General features: G+C 40.5%; 2 protein-coding genes across 2 annotated transcripts in view; both read right to left on the bottom strand.

Moving 5' to 3' along the window:
- Positions 1 to 12,296, bottom strand: part of iqsec1a (IQ motif and Sec7 domain ArfGEF 1a) — a 64,795-nt gene extending 52,499 nt beyond the window's left edge. The window contains exon 1 of the mRNA XM_060893453.1: positions 12,259 to 12,296. Coding sequence (XP_060749436.1) covers positions 12,259 to 12,281 — 23 coding nt within the window. The 5' untranslated portion in view covers positions 12,282 to 12,296. The remainder of the gene's footprint in view (positions 1 to 12,258) is intronic.
- Positions 12,297 to 16,901: 4,605 nt separating this feature from the next.
- The window catches only part of LOC132862465 (uncharacterized), a 7,004-nt gene continuing 3,905 nt past the window's right edge, over positions 16,902 to 20,000 (bottom strand). The window contains exons 3-4 of the mRNA XM_060894499.1: positions 19,227 to 19,325; positions 16,902 to 17,007 (exon numbers count right to left, since the gene is read on the bottom strand). Of these exons, the coding sequence (XP_060750482.1) occupies positions 16,902 to 17,007; positions 19,227 to 19,325 (205 nt within the window). The remainder of the gene's footprint in view (positions 17,008 to 19,226; positions 19,326 to 20,000) is intronic.

Here is a 20,000-nt window from a genome sequence, read left to right as displayed (position 1 = left end):
CACATTACTGTAATTAAATAAGAAGAGAACTACAATAAGCTAGATGAAGTGAGCAGATCATGAGTAAGTTAGTGGATCGTCAGCGTATAATCAGACATGGAGAATCGTTCCATCAAGCAGGACTCCATGAGATCTGATTGCGATGGATCATACGGCGTGATGAGGAATAATCATGATGGGCATTAAAAAGGGCCGAGTGTTTAAATGGGACCTTAAAAGAGCTTTCTTAAAGATGTGCTATAAAAATGTTGTGTTCTGGTGATAAAGACACTGCAGCTGTACAACGCTCTAACCTGCTTACATCACTGCTGCATTATCATCAGCCTCACTTTCCCTCTGGAGGACATCCGCAGAACACACTGCAGTGCCCTGCGCCCCCTACAGCCACACTGCAGGAACTACACACACAACAGGACAGGACATGGGGACACCGTGCTGCTCGGACACACTCAGGGGTTTTTACTGGTTAAGCCACAAGAATTGAAAAGAGAAAAATCTGTACAATGTAATATAATGACATGAGAATTTTTAATATCGTGCTGTAATGATGTTAATATACATCTATAATTAATCAATAATAAATTACTATCACAACATGCAGAATAAAGAAACAGCAAAATTTGTATGAAAGTGAAACACACTTCCTTTCTGAGTGCGAGAACACGAGGTGATGTGACATCCTGTAGATGTCACGCTCTCACTTTATTCTCCATCAGATCAAAAGGCTAAATAAAAATCTAATTAAAATTCATCCAGCACTCATTTTTACATCCCTGACATTCTCCAGCCTTCTAAAGCTTCCCCTCTTACTCTATCAACAGTAATTACATCTATTTCATACTATATGACCTTTCCTCAGGGCCATATCCTTCCCAGTCCACAAAGTACTGCAACTGACCCCTCTGTCTACTTCATTTGTACTGCGCTTTCTTAAGTTACAGACCTATAGTGCTTTTGTCCTTAATGCTGTACAGCATGACCCTATACTCATAGTGCGCCCTGGTGGTGATGAAGGCTGTTTTCCACTCATCTCCCTCTCTTAAACGAATGAGGATGTAGGCGCTCCTCTGAAGACTGTTGGGCCTTCCCACCTGCATGGGCTCTGGACATTCCTGGAGGGTGGCTAGGGGTGCTCATCGAAGGCAAGGGTGGCATGATGCTATCTGGTGTACAACCAACTGTGGAGAAGTTTATCGAGCCTGATAGGCAGATTAATAAAGTGGGAAAGAGTTATGGACTCATCCATACATGCTAGTTCTGCCTAATGAGTTGAATTGTATCCCACATGGAATATAGCTCTAAATGCAACATGTGCTGCTAATGTGCAAAATTCTATGGCACATTCAGCAGTGGACCTCACACACTGACGTAGCTGTAGGATGGCCACATCCTTTCCCTGTCTATGTATTTAAACTCATCCTTGTGAGAAAAAGGTGAAGGAGGTGCAGATTTGGGGGTCATTGTCTCACACGGCCAAAGCACAAGCTAACGGTTCACCTGAGAGCAGCTACACGATACGAACGCATTTGGTAAAAGTGATAAAAATGGCCTGGTTCTGGTTGGTCTCAGGCTGACGCGAAAAGAAGGCAGAGAACAGGCTTATGGTCAAAACACAGATACACAAGTGATAGAGACTAAAATGAAAACACAAACTGAAACCTGAGAATTATAAAACAGAGAAATATCATCAAAACACCAGGAAGAAATCAGAGCAAAAACACAAAGGTTTGGTAAGAAGAACAACTGACTGGGGTTTAAATGTCCTTATACACAGGAAGTGACTGTTGAGTAAATCAATATTCAGGCTACAGCTCCCTCTGGAGGGAGGACGAGTGGTTCACAGGCTGGTCAAATACAGTATATAATTTAGTTGTAAAGTTTTATAAATAATGAATAATAATTATAATGAATTAAAATATTTTAATCAATTGTAAACAATAAAAGGTAAAATAATGTAAAAATATGCAAAATCTCTTATTTGTATTTAATGACATCTCAGTCCTTCACACCAAAGCTCTAGAAGGACAGAAACATTCGATCCATCTCTATTTTTATTCCTCCGTTATGTTTTTCACCTCAATGTCTCTGCCTGCTGCTGTCATTAGCACCGAGTGATCAATCCGTTATCATCAAGAATAATCACAATAGATTTATAAGTGCAGCAGTTTGCATTATTTGTCAAACGGAAGTCACACATTTGACATTTAAAGCTTTGATTTTAAACCAGAACGCTTTAAATAGCTTCACTTAATTATTGTCAAAAACTAAATAACTATTTAATCTGCAAAATCTCAGCAAAATATATATTGCGTTATTACATGCATTAAAATGTTTATATACATATATATATATTGTGTGTGTGTCTGTGTGTGTGTGAGAGTGTGTGTGTGTGTGAGTGTGTGTTTGTGTGTGAGAGAGTGTGTGTGTGTGTGTGAGTGTGTGTGTATGTGTGTGTGTGAGAGTGTGTGTGTTTGTGTGTGAGAGTGTATGTGTCTCTGTCTGTGTGTGTGAGAGTGTGTGTGTTTGTGTGTGAGAGTGTATGTGTCTCTGTCTGTGTGTGTGTGTGTCTGTTTGTGTGTATGTGTGTGTGTGTGAGTGTGTGTGTGTATGTGTGTGTGTGTGTGTGAGAGTGTGTGTGTTTGTGTGTGAGAGTGTATGTGTGTCTCTGTCTGGGTGTGTGTGTTTGTGTGAGTGTGTGTGTTTGTGTGTGAGTGTGTGTTTGTGTGTGAGAGTGTGTGTGTGTGTGTTTGTGTGTGTGTGTGTGTCTGTGTGTGTGTGAGTGTGTGTGTGTGTTTGTGTGTCAGAGTGTGTGAGAGTGTGTGTGTGTATGTGTGTGTTTGTGTGTGTGTGAGAGTTTGTGTGTGTGTGTGTGTATGTGTGTGTGTGTGTGTTTGTGTGTGTGTATATGTGTGTGTTTGTGTGTGTGTATGTGTGTGTGTGTGTGTGTGTGTATATGTGTGTGTTTGTGTGTGTATGTGTGTGTGTGTGTGTGTGTGTATATGTGTGTGTTTGTGTGTGTATGTGTGTGTGTGTGTTTGTTTGTGTGTTCTTAATATTTTTTGAAAACATGCAGCACCTCATTCTTCCCCACTTCTTTTCCTTGCTGTCAAAATGAAAAATTGAAGAAAAATGTCATTTCTTTAAATGAAACCTTTTTGATTGTCAGAAACGCAGCAGAGGTTCAGACGACGATTTGGACACAAACACATGTGGACTGTCACAGTTATACATGCAGACGGAAGATAAATCGGTCCGTTAAAGAAGAAGACTGATGAGTTGCAGCTCGGCCCATGGGTCTGCTTTTCTTTTCTTTCTCTCCACTATATGGACAGATTGCTGCTCCCAAAGGATGGACAACAGAACTGGTGAAGATCAATGTCTTCCCTGCAGTACAGTGCACACACACACACACACACACACACACACACACACAATGGCTGCTGGAAGGAATTGTTATAGAACATTGGATAAAGTCTGTAGTTTGGTGATGATGTGATGATTAAGCAGCCAGAGCATGAAGAACAGAGCATGATGCATTATAACACCAACAGGAAGTGTGTACAACGTGATGCTCTTCCCCACACTGTGACCACGCTGTGTCTGTCACTCTGCCTGAACTCAGGTCTAGTCAGCGTTCTCGCTGCTGATTTAAAAAACTCGATGTTAGAACACAGAATGTTCCTTATAACAAGCCACAGACTCAGAGAAGGAAAACAGGAGGAGTGTAATGTTCAGCATGATGCTACCACCACCACAGAGGAGATGGTGTTCACAGGGTGTTTGAGGAAAGGTTAAAAAGTTTGTGGTGGTTTCCATCAGAGTGGAGAAAACACTTCCAAACTTTTTGTGGGATTTCACACTCCTGAGTGTTCATATGAAAAGCTCAATCCTGTCTTTATTAGCTCACTGTTTACTAAACTCTCTCCTCTAGTCTGTTTTTTACTCTTTTCAATTCTAAACTTTCTAAGATTGGAGCTCTCCTCAACGTCCTTCAGGATGCCCTTTCCCTTCAGGAGTTCTCACAGCGATGGGGTGAATATGTTCACAACGTTTTATTGCTTGATAAACTTTTTCTCTCACTTCAGTATTTATTCATGACAACAGACTCAATTTAACTTCATTTCAGTTCCAGATGCCACAAAGCGGAAAAAGTCAAAGAGGGGGTGAATACTTATGAACAGCACCACATGAGTGTAAAATGATCTAGTTTTTCCTGTATAACTGTAGAATTATTCAGCACTTTATTGGTTTGAGAGGAAATAAATACAAGTGTTATGGTGAGATTTAATTGTTTCTAGAATGAGTGAAAAAAAAAAAAGCAGCGTCACAATTCAGCCTGTTTTAATTTAAACAGGAAGTAAACATGCATCTTAACAGGAAATACATTAGCAAATGTGTCTCTGAAGCCATGGAAGATGGTATTTTATATGTTTTTATGCAGTTTTAGGTGAAGTATCAGTGCAAACAAAAAAACACTGGACTAATAACATCAAACTGCCCAATTTCACTTCTCCCAGAAAACTGAATGCTAACGTGGCTAATAATAAAGACATGTCATGTGGAACTTTTCAATATTAGCATGCAGTCATTTCTCTAATGTTCAGCCACATCACTATTGGTACGAGGTGTTTGTTGTGCTGAGTTCAGCTGAGTTCATTGGCCATGAATCTAGCTAGGCTACGTGTTGGGACCAGCGTGACGCTTACCTGCACTCTTTGAGAGACGCAGGTCTGACTAGCTGCTTATTGGACAACGGAGTTGGACAGCAATACTGGTGCAAAGTATCTACAGCCCTACGACACAAGGAGAAAGATAGAGACAAGAGTCAACATCTGAGTTATTAATCTACACGCAGAAACACTCAGGATCAAGCAGGCGAGCATCAGATCAGACAGGCATCAGATCAGACGAGCATCAGATCAGACGAGCGTCAGTACAGACGAGCATCGGATCAGACGAGCATCAGACCAGAGGAGCATCAGTAGAGACGAGCATCAGTACAGACGAGCATCGGATCAGACGAGCATCAGACCAGAGGAGCATCAGTAGAGACGAGCATCAGTACAGACGAGCATCGGATCAGACGAGCATCAGACCAGAGGAGCATCAGTAGAGACGAGCATCAGTACAGACGAGCATCAGTACAGACGAGCATCAGTACAGACGAGCATCAGTACAGGCGAGCATCGGACCAGACGAGCATCAGACCAGACGAGCATCAGTACAGGCAAGCATCAGTACAGACGAGCATCAGACCAAACGAGCATCAGACCAGACGAGCATCAGACCAGACGAGCATCAGCATGATTTTTTTTATAACAAATTATATTAAGGTGCAACTTTGCAAAATGTTATTACTCCTTGAGGTCATCGATATTTACAACGCTATCTCTCTCTCTCATACACACATACACACACACGCACGCACACAGGCACTCACGCACACACTCACACACACACGCACGCACACAAGCACTCACGCACACACTCACACACACACTCACACACACGCGCACGCACGCACACACTCACACACACACACACAATCGCACACGCACAAGCACGCACACAAGCACTCACACACACACAAACATGCACACACACAACGGACTTCAATTTAAATTAAAAGATGAGAGTATAGTGAAGCCTCTCAGAACTCCATGAAGAACAGATGTTTCACACATTTTGAGTCTCTTCTGTACACGATAAAGCTCCTGAACTTGAGGATTCCTGAGTAAAACTGAAGCTCTAGCTGTTCTTCTCTATTTCAACTCTTGGATCTGCTGGTGTTGTCTGTGTTCTCTTCAGGATTCCGTGCTGTTTGGAGAACAGACGAGGCCTTCAACCCTGGAGCTGCTGCTTACAGTCACCTTGAGACAGTCATATGATCTTCCAGCTGGAGGCGTCGGAGACTCTGTTAAACACTCACACGTCTGTTTTTAGACACAAAGCCATTCAGCAGAAAACAGATGGCTGGCTTTTTAGTGCATTATGTAACAGGAGGTGTGAAGACAATTCTTATTATTTTATTCAGCGTCAGTAACACAGAGAAGCTCAGGATGGTTTCCTAATGATTAAAAAATGATGAGTCTTTAAGAGAGTCGATGATTCAGAAGTATAAAGCAGAGAAAAGCATCTTCTAAGCTGTGAGAGAACATCACGCCTGCCATCTTTCCTCCTTCAGCTCAGAGAGATGTCTGACCTTCAGCCCTGACAGATCTCCATCCTCCACTCACATCTCTTGTCATTTTAAACTCCATTTCACACCTATTAGTCTGTCGAACACCTTGGACTCAGAGTTGTACTCGATCCTTGACTGTCTGAGGAACATGGATCACTCTGCACTGTTGTACAGTTAATGATTCTTTTATATGTTTATGTTTATTCTCAAAGTTTTTCAGCAGTATTTTATATTTATGAATCTTTCAGATCTGATCTGCAGCGCTGTGCTTTGGCTCAGTTCAACAACAACAACAACAACAACAACAACATCAACAACAACAACAACAACGATTCTACCAGAAAAACATTGCAGCTAAAAGCTCATATCATGTTTGATTCGTTTCCTGCAGTCGAGTCGATTCAGAGTCGATTCAAATATTCATTTGAACAGCTCTCTCAGATGCTTAGTGTGTTTTGACCCGATTAAAAGCCACAGTGAGAAAGTTCTGTTCAAAGAGAAGTGGACTTTATTTTTGCCGAGCATCGAGTGTGCACGCTCTAAAAAGCCCTGATTAGCCGTGAGGGTTGACCTCTGTCAACAGGTTCCTCATGGGTTCCTCAGGGCTCAGCTTTAGGACCCTAACGTGTTAATGTAAAGTGTTTCATAAGAGTTTTCCTTTATCATTATTTGTGTTTAGAATTATAACACACGTGTAAATGTTAGCTAGCGTGTACGTGAACGTAGCTGAGTTAACAATAAAACATTAAGCTGCAAGTCCAGACACATTTATAAGCTTTTGTAGCAGAACAGTTTCTTCTTAGAAGTGAAACTCGCTTAGTGCCACAGACCATCAGGAGGCTTTTTAAAACTTATTTTAACTGTTATTTGGAGAAACGGTTTATATCAGTCAGGAACTGGGAGATAGAAATAGAACATAGTCATTTATATAACAAAGATCACGCAGAAGCAGCTTCATGTCGATGGAACTGAAATGAAATAATGTTACTCACTAACTAGCTCCCCAACGACCGGGCCGTGAACCAGTACAGAGCCGTAGAGAAATAATAAAACTTAGTTTCAATTTTTATATTATTTCCATTTTATTGACTATTGCAGGGTGAATTATTTTGAAAAATTAACATTTTCTTTCTTTTTCTCTTTCACACACTGATAAAATAGAGAGTTGCTTTAAAAAGCAGAAGAGACCCAATGATGAGACAGCAGAAGACTCAAAAACAGCTGCATGTAAAAGAAAACATCTCAAGTCCTTATTTACACCACGGCTACATCACTACAGGTGACATGCTCTAAGTCCTTATTTACACTACAGCTACATCACTACAGGTGACATGCTCTAAGTCCTTATTTACACCACGGCTACATCACTACAGGTGACATGCTCTAAGTCCTTATTTACACCACGACTACATCACTACAGGTGACATGCTCTAAGTCCTTATTTACACTACAGCTACATCACTACAGGTGACATGCTCTAAGTCCTTATTTACACCACGGCTACATCACTACAGGTGACATGCTCTAAGTCCTTATTTACACCACGGCTACATCACTACAGGTGACATGCTCTAAGTCCTTATTTACACTACAGCTACATCACTACAGGTGACATGCTCTAAGTCCTTATTTACACTACAGCTACATCACTACAGGTGACATGCTCTAAGTCCTTATTTACACTACAGCTACATCACTACAGGTGACATGCTCTAAGTCCTTATTTACACTACAGCTACATCACTACAGGTGACATGCTCTAAGTCCTTATTTACACTACGGCTACATCACTACAGGTGACATGCTCTAAGTCCTTATTTACACCACGGCTACATCACTACAGGTGACATGCTCTAAGTCCTTATTTACACTACGGCTACATCACTACAGGTGACATGCTCTAAGTCCTTATTTACACCACGGCTACATCACTACAGGTGACATGCTCTAAGTCCTTATTTACACCACGACTACATCACTACAGGTGACATGCTCTAAGTCCTTATTTACACTACAGCTACATCACTACAGGTGACATGCTCTAAGTCCTTATTTACACCACGGCTACATCACTACAGGTGACATGCTCTAAGTCCTTATTTACACCACGGCTACATCACTACAGGTGACATGCTCTAAGTCCTTATTTACACTACAGCTACATCACTACAGGTGACATGCTCTAAGTCCTTATTTACACTACAGCTACATCACTACAGGTGACATGCTCTAAGTCCTTATTTACACTACAGCTACATCACTACAGGTGACATGCTCTAAGTCCTTATTTACACTACAGCTACATCACTACAGGTGACATGCTCTAAGTCCTTATTTACACTACGGCTACATCACTACAGGTGACATGCTCTAAGTCCTTATTTACACCACGGCTACATCACTACAGGTGACATGCTCTAAGTCCTTATTTACACTACGGCTACATCACTACAGGTGACATGCTCTAAGTCCTTATTTACACCACGGCTACATCACTACAGGTGACATGCTCTAAGTCCTTATTTACACCACGACTACATCACTACAGGTGACATGCTCTAAGTCCTTATTTACACTACAGCTACATCACTACAGGTGACATGCTCTAAGTCCTTATTTACACTACGGCTACATCACTACAGGTGACATGCTCTAAGTCCTTATTTACACTACGGCTACATCACTACAGGTGACATGCTCTAAGTCCTTATTTACACTACGGCTACATCACTACAGGTGACATGCTCTAAGTCCTTATTTACACTACAGCTACATCACTACAGGTGACATGCTCTAAGTCCTTATTTACACCACGGCTACATCACTACAGGTGACATGCTCCATGTCCACTCTCTGATATTTAGCTTCCTGACTGTCTGACGAGTCCATAAGAGAAATAAAGTTCATGATATTCAAGTTAATTATTATGTCGCTTTGTAGAAGCCAACATTCTGTTTTCCTATTTAAACTTAGACAAAAATATATAAATATTAACTCCTCCTAGGACTTTCGAGCCACACGCACCAAAATGATATGTTGTAGACGCTGGTCTGAAGTTTGTTGCTATCACTTTTATAAGCGATCCGAGTACCAGTACTTCTGGTACCGGGTCTCAAAGTGACCCTTTTCCCATAGACTCCCATTATAAATTTAGAGGTTTATAACTCGTCCAGCTCCTTTAGGGTGAGACTCTGAACAAAGGTTTAAACTGGTGTACCGACTGGACTTCCGGTTGTCCCGCAGCCCCGCCCCCAAAATAGGCAAAATCAAAAAACTTTATACAACATGGACATGTGACATATCAAAACACTCAGAACAATAAGGGGAACTTCCTCACGGGTATTCTGATGACGTCACATGACGACACGTGATGTCACGTGAAAACAAACAACATTAGCACAACATGGGCATGTGGCATATCAAAACACTCAGCCCAAGGAGGGGAATTGCGTCACAGGTTTTCAGATAACGTCACATGCTCGTCTCCACTTGCCTCCAAATGTTTTGGCACCCTAGCGCTCCAATAGATTTCACAAGTTTTATGTCCACTTGCCTCCAAATGTAACACTGACCTTTGCCTCATCAAAGCCAACATCAAAGTTTGTTGCGCCATCTTTATAAATCTAGTTACATTTAAATTCTATACGTAAGAAGTGAGTGATATATTATACACTTTACTGTATTTTATTAGGCACGTGATCCCATCTCACATCAACACTGTACACAACAACACTGTACACAACAACAACACTGTACACAACAACACTGTACACAACAACACTGTACACATCAACACTGTACACATCAACACTGTACACATCAACAACACTGTACACAACAACACTGTACACATCAACACTGTACACAACAACACTGTACACAACAACACTACACAACAACAACACTGTACACATCAACAACACTGTACACAACAACAACACTGTACACATCAACAACACTGTACACATCAACACCGTACACAACAACACTGTACACAACAACAACACTGTACACATCAACAACACTGTACACAACAACACTGTACACATCAACACTGTACACAACAACACTGTACACAACAACAACACTGTACACATCAACAACACTGTACACAACAACAACACTGTACACAACAACACTGTACACATCAACACTGTACACAACAACACTGTACACAACAACAACACTGTACACATCAACACTGTACACATCAACAACACTGTACACATCAACAACACTGTACACATCAACACTGTACACAACAACACTGTACACATCAACACTGTACACAACAACACTGTACACAACAACAACACTGTACACATCAACAACACTGTACACAACAACAACACTGTACACAACAACACTGTACACATCAACACTGTACACAACAACACTGTACACAACAACAACACTGTACACATCAACACTGTACACATCAACAACACTGTACACATCAACAACACTGTACACATCAACACTGTACACAACAACACTGTACACATCAACACTGTACACAACAACACTGTACACAACAACAACACTGTACACATCAACAACACTGTACACAACAACAACACTGTACACATCAACAACACTGTACACATCAACACTGTACACATCAACACAGTACACATCAACACTGTACACATCAACACTGTACACAACAACAACACAGTACACATCAACACTGTACACATCAACACTGTACACATCAACACTGTACACATCAACAACACTGTACACAACAACAACACTGTACACATCAACACTATACACAACAACACTGTACACATCAACACTGTACACATCAACAACACTGTACACAACAACAACACTGTACACATCAACACTGTACACATCAACACTGTACACATCAACACAGTACACATCAACACTGTACACATCAACACTGTACACATCAACACTGTACACATCAACACTGTACACATCAACACCACTGTAGCAGTCTTTATTATTGTCACACACACATCACAGCACAGGCTCAGTTACAATGCCGTGTCCCTGGAGCAGAGTGAGTTGGTATCTTGGCAGTGCAGAGTCTTGAACCCTGACCTTCTGATCAACAACCAGAGGCTTAAACCAGATCCACCAACACTACTGTACAAACCAACACTACTGTACAAACCAACACTTCTGTATAAACCAACACTACTGTACAAACCAACACTTCTGTACAAACCAACACTACTGTACAAACCAACACTACTGTACAAACCAACACTACTGTACAAACCAACACTACTGTATAAACCAACACTTCTGTATAAACCAACACTACTGTACAAACCAACACTTCTGTACAAACCAACACTACTGTACAAACCAACACTACTGTATAAACCAACACTTCTGTATAAACCAACACTACTGTACAAACCAACACTTCTGTACAAACCAACACTACTGTACAAACCAACACTACTGTACAAACCAACACTACTGTACAAACCAACACTACTGTATAAACCAACACTTCTGTATAAACCAACACTACTGTACAAACCAACACTTCTGTACAAACCAACACTACTGTACAAACCAACACTACTGTATAAACCAACACTTCTGTATAAACCAACACTACTGTACAAACCAACACTACTGTACAAACCAACACTTCTGTATAAACCAACACTACTGTACAAACCAACACTACTGTATAAACCAACACTACTGTACAAACCAACACTACTGTACAAACCAACACTTCTGTACAAACCAATTAGCAAACTGAAATATTCTGATGTGCTGTTTGTCACAAAAACATCTCGCCCGCATACACAAACATGTTAGCAAATTGCCCACACACACACACACACACACACACACACACACACACACACAGAGCTCACATGACAATCTCCCTGCAGAATATTCTTGTTTACAGACAGGTGACTGGACTTGCACTCAAGCCTAACAATGAGCATCTGCATGAAAGGCATGACTCAATAGGTCAAGCTCTCTCTCTCTCTCTCTCTCTCTCTCTCTCTCTCTCACACACACACTCACAAACAGCTTTTATGCCATCAAGGTCAACAAAAAGGTGTACTCACATTTTGGAGAGTCGATACGCCATGACAGGATGGAGATCAGCTACTCTCACTGTGTGTGTGTGTGTGTGTGTGTGTGTAGGCTGGAGTGGTACAGCAGAGACAGAGCAGCACAAGGATGGAGTCTGAAGCTGTGGTCTGTTGTTTCATTCAGACTCAGCAGCCGTGATGTAACGCTCGCATCACACATCCACACCAGAACAAACCAACTGTGATATGAGCAGAAGGGGTGGAGGTAGTACAGGGGAGGGAATGAGAGAGTACGTCTTTTTTTTCTTAAATGATTTTTACTTTATTGTGTTTTTTCTTTATATAGGTTTAGATTTTTATTAAATGTTTATTTCCTAAATAATTTTCCAATTAATGTTGATTAAATACATTTTAAAACATCTAACATTAAATCTTTCTGTATTTAATCTGAATTACTTTAAAATGTTCAGATAAAATGACACTTGATTTTTTAATTTTGTTTAGAAATTCATTCTGTTAAATAAGAGATATTTGTTATTACCATTATTTATTTATTTTTGGTTTTCATTTTATTTTATTTTTTATTTAAGAAACGTTTCATGAAACATTTCAGTATATTATTGTTGTTGTTGTTGTTGTTGTTTTTAAAAACATACAAAATAATTTTTCTTATTTATAAAAATTACTTAAATCCTTGTTCATTAATTATTGTTCATAAAATTCTCTTGTTCATTACTGTGTTTGTAAGCTACATGCTACATAAAGCTGATGCTACATAAATCCCTCCCTCCTCCGCTCAGAGTGGTCCAGTCCAGAGCCACAGTACTTAATTGGCTCCTTGGTCTCTATGGAAACAGGAGGAGAGGCTCGACCTTCGCTGCTCAGAGATGTTCAGTGAGCCAAAAGCAAAGTGTCCAGATAAAAGCCATCGCGCACGCACACACACACACACACACACACTCACACACGCACACACACACGCACACACACACACACACACACACACACACACACACACACACACAGCAGTGAACAGCTCCTACTGTCAGCTCAATCCCATAATGCACTGCAGTGAGGAAAATAATCAGCATGCTCATGTGTTTGTGTTTATCGTGTAGCTGAGTCAGGTTTGTTGAACAGAAATACTGCATATAAAAATTAATTATTCCAATATGATGTTTATGTGTTTATTTATTTTTATTTTATTCAAACACTCACACAGTGAAATATTCAACGTTAACAGCTAAAGTTAAATTGGCTCCTGTGGTTTTGTCCTGAAGTCTTTCACACAGTAAAATTATAAAAACACTTTAATTTTAAAATAATAATTAATAATTAGATGCAAAAAAAAAAGTGAACTGAAAATAATTTCTTATTAAATATTAAATAAAAATGTATAAATCAACACATAACACTAAACTGCATTGATTTTATCATCACATTAATGATAAAGATGAACAAAAGAATGTAGTAATAAAAAACTAATAAGATTTCTGTCCCATCACACAGCGCAAAATCCAGACAAATGATTTAACAATATTCCATTTTTATCTGTATTTTTTTTATTAATTGATTATTGATTTTTATTAAATAATTAATATCCTGACTGATGAGTGCTGATGAAGTTTGAGAATTGTACTTTATAAGAATAATAAATAGGTTTGTCAGATGTTTCACAGACATTTATAAATCTGACCTTCTGTGTTGTTACATATTGTTGTGCTTATAATCTATTTTACTTTAAACTGATCACTGGGTGGGGGCACGGTGGCTTAGTGGTTAGCACGTTCGCCTCACACAGATTCCCACCTCCACCTTGTGTGTGTGGAGTTTGCATGTTCTCCCCGTGCCTCGGGGGTTTCCTCTGGGTACTCCGGTTTCCTCCCCCGGTCCAAAGACATGCATGGTAGGTTGATTGGCATCTCTGGAAAATTGTCCGTAGTGTGTGATTGTGTGAGTGAATGAGTGTGTGTGTGTGTGTGTGTGCCCTGTGATGGGTTGGCACTCCGTCCAGGGTGTATCCTGCCTTGATGCCCGATGACGCCTGAGATAGGCACAGGCTCCCCGTGACCCGAGGTAGTTCAGATAAGCGGTAGAAGATGAATGAGTGAATGAATGAACACTGGGTTCGTGTCTCATGTCCACCATCTTTGTTTTGGGAAACACAAATGTACAGAAGTACCAAAGCTGCACAGGATCAAATGACTATTTCTATAAATTATAAAAGCGCATGAGGTTTGCTGGCACATTCTACATTTATATTATATTTTATTTTTTAAATATATATTATTTTATTGTATAAATAAAATGATGGAATGTGAAGGTGATTAGATTATTTGGTTTTAATAAGTAATAATGTTGTTACACTGTCATTAATAATAATGTTATTTAATTTGAATATTTATTTTATTATTATTTATTTTTTATACAAATGCATAATTTCTGATCTATTACATGTGGTATGTACTGGGGGCGGGGCTTTGGGTAAATAAATCACGTGTTCTTTGGCTTTGGGTAAATAAATCACGTGTTCTTTGGCTTTGGGTAAATAAATCACGTGTTCTTTGGCTTTGGGTAAATAAATCACGTGTTCTTTGGCTTTGGGTAAATAAATCACGTGTTCTTTGGCTTTGGGTAAATAAATCACGTGTTCTTTGGCTTTGGGTAAATAAATCACGTGTTCTTTGGCTTTGGGTAAATAAATCACGTGTTCTTTGGCTTTGGGTAAATAAATCACGTGTTCTTTGGCTTTGGGTAAATAAATCACGTGTTCTTTGGCTTTGGGTAAATAAATCACGTGTTCTTTGGCTTTGGGTAAATAAATCACGTGTTCTTTGGCTTTGGGTAAATAAATCACGTGTTCATTGGCTTTGGGTAAATAAATCACGTGTTCTTTGGCTTTGGGTAAATAAATCACGTGTTCTTTGGCTTTGGGTAAATAAATCACGTGTTCATTGGCTTTGGGTAAATAAATCACGTGTTCTTTAATTTTATTTGTTCTTGCTAATTGTGATCGTGTGACATTAAACAGCACAAATGTCAGCAGTTATGACATGAGTTATGATGTAACATAGTGGATGGAGTTTCAGATGTGTGTGTGTATGCGTGTGTGTGTGAGTGTGAGTGTGTGTGTGTGTGTGTGTGTGTGTGTGTGTGTATGAAAAAAACATTGACTTATGCATTAACACAGCTGCTCCAATAACACCATAAAGACTTATCCATTGATTCTGACTGGAAAGAGTCCAAAGCACTTACGGGAAATTCTTTCTCTCTCTTTGTCTATGTGTGTGTGTGTGTGTGTGTGTGTGTGTGTGTGTGTTTGAGTGTGTCTGTGTTTGATTGTGTATTTGTGTGTGTGTTTGTGTGTGTTTGCATGTGTGTGTTTGTGTGTGTGTTTGCATGTGTGTGTGTTTGTGTGAGTGTGTGTGTTTGTGTGTGATTGTGTGTGTGTGTGTTTGAGTGTGTCTGTGTTTGATTGTGTGTTTGTGTGTGTGTTTGCGTGTGTTTGTGTGTGTGTTTGCATGTGTGTGTTTGTGTGTGTGTTTGCATGTGTGTTTGTGTGAGTGTGTGTGTGTGTGTGTGTTTGTGTGTGATTGTGTGTGTGTGTTTGCATGTGTTTGTGTGAGTGTGTGTTTGTGTGTGTGTGTTTGTGTGAGTGTGTGGGTGTGTTTGTGTGTGTGTGTGTGTGTGTGTGCGTGTGTGTGTGTTTGTGTGAGTGTGTGTTTGTGTGTGATTGTGTGTGTGTGTGTGTGTGTGTGTGTTTGCATGTGTGTGTTTGTGTGTTTGTGTGAGTGTGTGGGTGTGTTTGTGTGTGTGTGTGTGTGTGTGTGTGTGTGTGTGTGTGTGTGTGTTCAGGGCTCTAAGTTGGTATTTTTTAGTTGGTGCAGTGAACAAAACACCTCATCCATGACACCCCCCCACACACACACACGCACACACACATACACACAAACACACACATACACACACATCTATGTAGAAGCAACTTTCCTGAAATTTGGAGATGACATTTACACACAGATTCAGAACAAACATCTAGAAAACTTATTGTGGAGCAGGAGACAATACAAACAAAACGATACAGATGTATTATTTGACTAGTCCAGCAGGGGGCAGTGTGTTCAGTCTTCAAACCATCTCTCTCTCTCTCTCTCTCTCTCTCTCTCTCTCTCACTCTCTCTCTTCCACTACACTCTTTCCTACAGTCCTTCTCTTCTTCTTATAAGCAGGAGTAAATCAGTGTGTTCGCTCACAGGAGCTCATTTCAGTGATTAATTGCTCCTGCGACACCAAGTCCAATGTTCCTATTACACGCTTCTGCACCTTCACACAAAGACATGACTTTTTATTGCAAAGTGAAAACGAAACTTTATATTCCAGAAAAATTCCCAAGCAGCCTGTAATACTTTTAAACACTTCACCTCTGTAATCTTCAGGTTTTATTTAAACAGCTCATCTTAACCCTTGATGCTGGTGGAATGACACATTCCCAGATGTTGTGACAGCGAGACCTGTACCACCGCTTTTCACCACCATTTCTCCACTCGTCCAGCTCCTTCAGACCGGGCGCTTAGCAGACAGCACAATCCCTCAGTGTTGTGTCAGAAAGCAAATGGCTGCTTGGTGGGGTGGCAAAAGCAAGAGAAATATTAGAACAGAGTAGCGCAGTAAGATCTTCATCCTGAAGGAGAGCGTGGCGTGGGGCACAGCACCTCCACAAAGGTAAAAAGGAGAGCGGCACAAGGACCAACGTGCCCTTTTCTCTTCTGACCCACCGAATGTCTGGAGGATTCAGAAGGAGACAACGCTACATGAGCTCACTGCACTCTGACAGCCTCCAGGTTCTGCACTGCTAAAGCGTCTCAACACTACACACTGAATTGTCCTTGCACTTAAAGACTGTTGCACTTGGTCTCTGGTGTGTGTTCAGCTTCTCTACAAGACACAGTAACTACAATATTCATTCATTCATGAATCTTCATAAAGATTTTATTGTGCATCAAACTGAGTTCATGTTCTAATGAATAAAACTTCATAGGTAATGAATGAACAACCTAAAAGTTAGAATTTACTGAACAAACACCACAATGAAACCCTGATAAAGTCAAATGACTTCAGCAAAGCAGCATTAATTAAACGGACTTTAGCCCAAAGTGTTCGTTGTTAAACACCACACAGAAACATCTTTTCTGATTATGAACAAAGTTAAAATTGAACATAAACAAGGAGCTTCACCAAAATCTGAACTAAACTGAACTAAACAACATGATTTAATCTGCAACAAATCACAAGTTAATATCAAACCAATAATAAATACAGCTGTGGTTTAGGACACTCCTCTGATCTTAAAGGGAATTACACAAGTTGATTTGATTGGATATCTCCTCAGCACACTAAGCCACACCTCCTTGTGATAACCCTCACACAATGACATCACACTATTGTCACAAAAATACCACGTAAATACACTTCTCTTTATTTAACCGTTAAACCTCAACTCCGACGGCAAACACTTCAGCATTAAACCACGAGAGCTCTTTCTCCAAACTGACGGACAATTAATCAGAGAGCAAGGGTGTTGTCAGGTGAGGTCAGGTGAGGTCAGGTGAGGATGTGAGGTCAGGTGAGATCAGGTGAGGAGGTGAGGTCAGGTGAGGTCAGGTGAGATCAGGTGAGGAGGTGAGGTCAGGTGAGATCAGGTGAGGAGGTGAGGTCAGGTGAGATCAGGTGAGGAGGTGAGGTCAGGTGAGGTCAGGTGAGATCAGGGGAGGAGGTGAGGTCAGGTGAGATCAGGTGAGGAGGTGAGGTCAGGTGAGGTCAGGTGAGATCAGGGGAGGAGGTGAGGTCAGGTGAGGTCAGGTGAGGAGGTGAGGTCAGGTGAGGTCAGGTGAGGTCAGGTGAGGATGTGAGGTCAGGTGAGATCAGGTGAGGAGGTGAGGTCAGGTGAGATCAGGTGAGGAGGTGAGGTCAGGTGAGATCAGGTGAGGAGGTGAGGTCAGGTGAGATCAGGTGAGGAGGTGAGATCAGCTGAGATCAGGTGAGGTCAGGTGAGATCAGGTGAGGTCAGGTGAGATCAGGTGAGGTCAGGTGAGGCTCTGCTTCAAACGTCATCACGAAATATGGAAAACTAATAATGAATAAATTTAATCAATATTAACTTTTATCCACTGATCTGTGCTATAAATGTAATTTCGATCGTTTCAATCATTTTATAGTCAATCTATAATCAACAATCATCTGAATTTGCCTTTTTCCTGTTCAAATACAGCAGAGAGACGTGATGTGAGGTCGTGACGAGCTTTAGCCTCACAAACCAAACTCAGTGTGTGTAATTAGTGTGTGTCTGTTGCTGTCTCTCCGTATTTCACCAATATAATGTTTGTAGACAGTTATTATTTATCCACACTGTCCATATCTGTGTAATATATCACCCACACGTGTGTCTAACATGTTTAGTGTCACATGAAGCTGCACTGAAACAGCAGGAGGTGAGAAATACATTACCTCTGACAGACTGTTGGGGGCGTGTGTGAGCTAATAGGTTTATGCTTGTACTGCTGCTGCTCTTCTTCTCCACAGAGATGACAAGCGCTGGTCCACTAGTTAAAAGATTTAAGCAGCAGACCTCTTATTTATTTATTTATTTATTTATTTATTGCTCTGACAGTAAAGATTCTATATAAAAGCCTAGAAATTTCTCAAAACTGCAGGTAATAAAAAAAAGACAAAGCAGACTTCTCAGCAGAGTCAGAGCTTCTCACCAAACATCACTGTTAGGACATAATGAATATAACCATCATAATTAATCAGTAAGGACTGGTGAGGTTCCTCTCAGGGTAAATCACCCAGTAACCTCTCAAACTCAAACTCGTTATCAATCACAGAGTAACTCGAGTGAAGCGTTCATCAGGAAAGGAGATTCAGAGTCTGAGATTCAGAAAGGTTTTAAAATGCTTTACACAACCATCACAGCTGAAGCTCAGAGCAGCAGATGAACAAACCTGAAGGAAGCGGATTTCCACTGACGACACGGTAATGATCCCCTGTATAACGATGACATGGTGCTGCTGGAGGTTTCCACAGGAAGTGAGTCGTGTCTCCTACACAGCAGAAGATCAGAAACGAGATTCAAAACTACACTCAATAGATATATTTTGTCAGTCTGCTGTATTTATGTCTGTTGTACTTGTAAGTTACAGACGTCATTATTGATATGATATTTAGACGTCATCACAAATATCTAAAATGTGTCTATAATTCTGAATAAATCATACAGAGTGATAGACATCAGTACAGTGTGTAGGATCACAGGTTTGTAACACGTATTAATGATGTATATCATAGTGGATACACTGTACATTGTAGTGGATTCATAAAATGTCAGTATAGATACGTCATCTATCATCATGATCTATCCTACAGTACATCTGTGATACATCATGTTCCATCACCAGGTCATCAATGACACTTCATGATGTAGCAGTGACATACAAAACATTTCACAGACTCCCTTATTCAGAGCTTACATTTCATCTCATTTTATACAACTGAGCAGTTGAAGGTTAAGGGTCTCGCTCAGGGGCCCAGCAGTGGCAGCCTGGTGGACCTGGGATTCAAACTCACAACCTTTGTATCAGTCCAACACCTAAAGCACTAAACTATCACCTCCGTAGCATCAGTAATGACGTGCGGTGTATTAGTCATCACTGATACATCGTACATCGTCATGAACACATCGTGCACCATGACAGACATCAAAAATTCATCACATTATA

The sequence above is a fragment of the Tachysurus vachellii genome, chromosome 19 (assembly GCF_030014155.1).
Source record: "Tachysurus vachellii isolate PV-2020 chromosome 19, HZAU_Pvac_v1, whole genome shotgun sequence".
Lineage (NCBI taxonomy): Eukaryota > Metazoa > Chordata > Actinopteri > Siluriformes > Bagridae > Tachysurus > Tachysurus vachellii.
This window is presented reverse-complemented; position numbering and strand designations above follow the sequence as displayed.